Source organism: Triticum aestivum, chromosome 3A (genome assembly GCF_018294505.1).
Source record: "Triticum aestivum cultivar Chinese Spring chromosome 3A, IWGSC CS RefSeq v2.1, whole genome shotgun sequence".
In the NCBI taxonomy this organism is placed as follows: Eukaryota; Viridiplantae; Streptophyta; class Magnoliopsida; order Poales; family Poaceae; genus Triticum; species Triticum aestivum.
The window spans coordinates 445,429,871-445,433,574 of record NC_057800.1 but is presented as its reverse complement, the minus strand read 5'-3'; the positions used below and the strand labels follow the sequence as shown (position 1 = coordinate 445,433,574).

The 3,704-nt window shown below is 53.2% G+C and overlaps 1 protein-coding gene across 1 annotated transcript; it reads right to left on the bottom strand.

Annotated features, from left to right (window-relative positions):
• Positions 1 to 779: 779 nt before the first annotated feature.
• On the bottom strand, positions 780 to 1,719 carry LOC123058402 (neural Wiskott-Aldrich syndrome protein). The gene has a single exon (XM_044481134.1). It carries the CDS (start codon positions 1,412 to 1,414, stop codon positions 1,031 to 1,033), a length of 384 nt encoding a protein of 127 aa, XP_044337069.1. The 5' UTR covers positions 1,415 to 1,719; the 3' UTR covers positions 780 to 1,030.
• Between the last annotated feature and the right edge of the window lie 1,985 nt (positions 1,720 to 3,704).

Here is a 3,704-nt window from a genome sequence, read left to right as displayed (position 1 = left end):
ACTAAGACACAACCGAGCGCCATGTGTAGTTGCACCTTGTGGTTAGAGAAGATCGTTTTACGCTAGGACCGCAACCTTTGACTAGTTCACATAAGCTTGTGGAAGAGCATTTGGCAAGGCTCCACATTCTCTGGTCTTTCATTCCAAGCCTAGGCATTTTTGTTGCTGAAGTTAAATTGATGATAGTTAGGCTTGTTGATGAAGTTTTTAACTTATACGCAAAGCTAAAAGGGGCACACATTTGATCATTGTCTAGTTTTCTTGCGGGGGGAAAAACTAGACAATGATCATTGTCTAGTTGGCGTCATTAACGGTTGCAAAGAAAGAATGTGCATTGTAATGAAATATCACGACTGGCTAGGCCCATTTTGCATGCACAGAGTCCTTGTGAGAAGAACTGGGTTCCCCATAGATCCACCAATTTCTAAGCTATAATTGATCCCAAAAAGCTACTTAGAGCTGGTCTTTGAACAAACTGGTATGATCGCATCATGTCAGAACTTTCCCTTCTCCAAAAACGGAAGCAAAATTGTCAGTAACAGCTGTATAGCTTAGCCATTTTACCTATTTGTTGTTTGTTATTATTGTTGTTGTTGTTGATAAACCATTTGAAATCGCTTACCCTTGTGGTGGGGTTCTTCAAGTTGTAAACTTTATGATCCGGGAATCCAATACTTAAACAGCCAGGCCTGAAGCCTTTCTGCCCAAAGAACAAGAAGAAAGTTGTTTCAAGAAAGAAAAAAAAGCCAAAAAGATCACCCACGAATAACACATTCTCATACCCACCATGACCTGCTAGTTCCATTGATTTGCAACTAATTTGTTACAAGTAAAAGTTCTGTAACAACAAAAATGAGAGAAACAAAAAAAGAAGAAGCTTGATGCATTGCAAGAACTACAAAACATATGACCAGTAAGAATTATTACAAGGTGAATGCATACACAGGAGATCCATGGAACGCCGGCACGTCTCCGTCCTTCCGTCGCGACACGTAACGGAGACGATGGCCGCGCAACTGCTGCAGACCGATCACCAAAAGGCCCGTAGAACCGCCAACGCCGCAAACGAACATACCGTGATGTGGACGGCGCTGCTCCCATGCCTGGGCGGCGCGCTGGACGGCATGAACCCGGGGTCCTGCGGGTACATGCGCCCTTTTCCCGGCCCCGAGCCGCCGATCTGGATGTATCCCCCTGGTGGTGGCGGGCAGTTGGACACACCGGAGTAGGACGCCGGAGGTGGAGGGCTGTAGTAGTAGTACGGCGGCGGCGGCGGCAGCACCGGCACCGTGCCCGTGCCGCACTCAGCGCACTTGACATCTCCGTCAACAGCCCCGGCCGTGGCCGCCGCGACGGCCAGGACCGCCAGCACGAGCGCCGCCCCCATTGCCCTTCCCATGGCCGGCCGCCGCATCCTATCCACGATGAGCGTTCGGGCGTTGGCTACGAGGCTATAGGAGCGAAAGTTGTGTGGCTCGGTAAGAAGCGCTATGGTGGTTATGGTGCGGCCGTGCTGGCCCTCCTCCCGGCCAGCCTTCTTATGATGCTGTCACGATCCACAAAGTAGGAGTGGAATGGAGGAGGAATGTTAGTTGGGAGCTTGGGATTCGTTAGAATGGGGGCGGTAGGTTTAGAAGCAGGCGAAGGCGTAACTGTGCTGGTGCATCAAGGAGAAAGGTAGCAGCGGTACCTCCTGAGCTGGCGGCTAACCTCCGGTATGGCTCGAAAGCGACGACCATGTGCCGGCCGCTAAATCCGTGGGTCCGCGGATCAGGTCGGCCACATGCATGAGCGTGCATTATGGGGGCGAGCTCGGCGCGGCGGTGCGCGATGGGTGCGTTCGCTGGAGGGGTGCCACCGACGCGCGCGGTGGTCGTCAACATGTGCATGTGCGTGTGCGGCTGCGAGGCGATCGCAGCGAGGACGACGACGCGTCAAGCAACAAGCTAGCTGCGAGCGTCGTGCGAGTGTGGGGAACGTGGAGTCCTCGTTGGAGCCCAACTACGGGGAGCTTTGCTTAAAGTTGGCTTCGCCCCCGTACCAAGTTTGATAAAGCGAGAAGAAGCTTCCGATCTGTCCTTGTGTGTGCGGCTGCCATGTGACTGGTCTGGATGTCATGCATCGAGCCTGGCCTGCTTGGCACGAATTTTTAATGCATTTTGCATGTGGCTGCTCAAACTCACTCTACACATGCTTGCTACTCATCAAGTGCGCTACAGTAGAATATTCATCGCGAAGCAAACTTTGTTTTTTTTGCGGGTGAAAGCAAAGCTTAATAGTAGTTGGGTTGGAAAAGGGAGAGGTCTGTCAAATGTGGGCACCAGTTTGGTGTTGCCCGATTCTTAATCGTTTACTCGATCTTGCCCCCCGCTTGGGCCACACGGGAGGTCCTCCCGACCCTAGCCGCCGGAGCCCTCCTCTCCTCCTTCCCTTCACCCCGTCGCCGCTGAAGGATGCCACCGAGCTAAGCCCGGGGCGGACGGCGGTGGCGGAGGTCTTACCTACTCGCGGGTGGGGTGGTGCGGAATCTCGATGCGAGTGTTGGCGCAGCCGAGATCGGATCGTGCCGCGACGCGGCGGCCGACCGAGATTGGATCCAGGGCAGTAGGCTCTAGGCACGGCCTGGGAAGGTAGTTGGGTCGTCCAGTCCGGCAGCGGCGCCGTGGAGGACCTGGTGGAGGGCCGATTGCATGCAGGTGTGGCCTCCGGTCAGTGGCCGACCGGTGTGCCCTGCTCCATGCGGCGGCAGATCTGGTGGTCATCTCCACCATCGAAGGTAGTCGGCCTGAGGCTGGATGGTCGGATCTCGAGATCCGTCATCTAGTCTCGGCTACGAGTTGGGAAGACATAGTTGCCGGTGAAAATAGAGCCGACGGCGAGCGATGGTGACGTTCTGGGCCGTTACCTTGATGAAGGCATCATCGTGTAACTACTGTCGACCCAGTCGTGTTGCTCCAGGGGAAACCCTAGCATCTGATCTTCCAGCTCAGACAATGGCGGCATTGCAGTGTCATTTTTCTCTTGGGTGCATTGTTTGTGGAGCAGCGCTGGAAGAAAGAGGCAGGAGATGGAGCGGCTTCATCTTGCATAGAGCTTCGATGGAGATGGCAAGTCATGCCTGGGCGACAGGTGCTACGTTGTGGCATGCCTCTTCGGCAGGTGCTATGCACGACAGATCTTTCAGAGACTTCAAGATGTGTCGGATGGTGCTACTTGGTGGCATGGTGAAGCGGTGTATCGGCAGCGGCCGTGACGTGCTCAACAGTTTGCACACAAGGAGGTGTTGTTGCTGAGCACCATGATGGCGTCGATGGATGGCCAGACCGGCAAGGATGATGCAGATTTCTTTCCTAAATATGGGTCATCGGTTCGATGATGATGACGGCTTCTAAAATGTTTGCATGTGGCGTATACTTCAGGTTTGTTGCACCGGTTGTATGTTCCAAAATATTATGTGGATGGATCGGCGACGACCCCGGTTTTAGATATGGGGAGTGAGAGCACTCCACATTATCGAGTTTGTAGATGTGAGTGATGGTTTCGGGCGGCTTGATCTATGTTCTTGTCAGGCATTTGTTGAATAAATAATAAAAATGGTTGTATGCATCGATTCATGCAAAGACCGAGGGCTTTAACCTGCTTTTCCAAAACAAAAACAAAATGTGTTCTCCGGCAAAGGTCTGCTCCCACCTAGTGGTAGCAGA

Bases quoted from the DNA above. Each gene is read 5' to 3' on its own strand.
- LOC123058402 (XM_044481134.1), bottom strand. From the start codon at position 1,414: ATGCGGCGGCCGGCCATGGGAAGGGCAATGGGGGCGGCGCTCGTGCTG.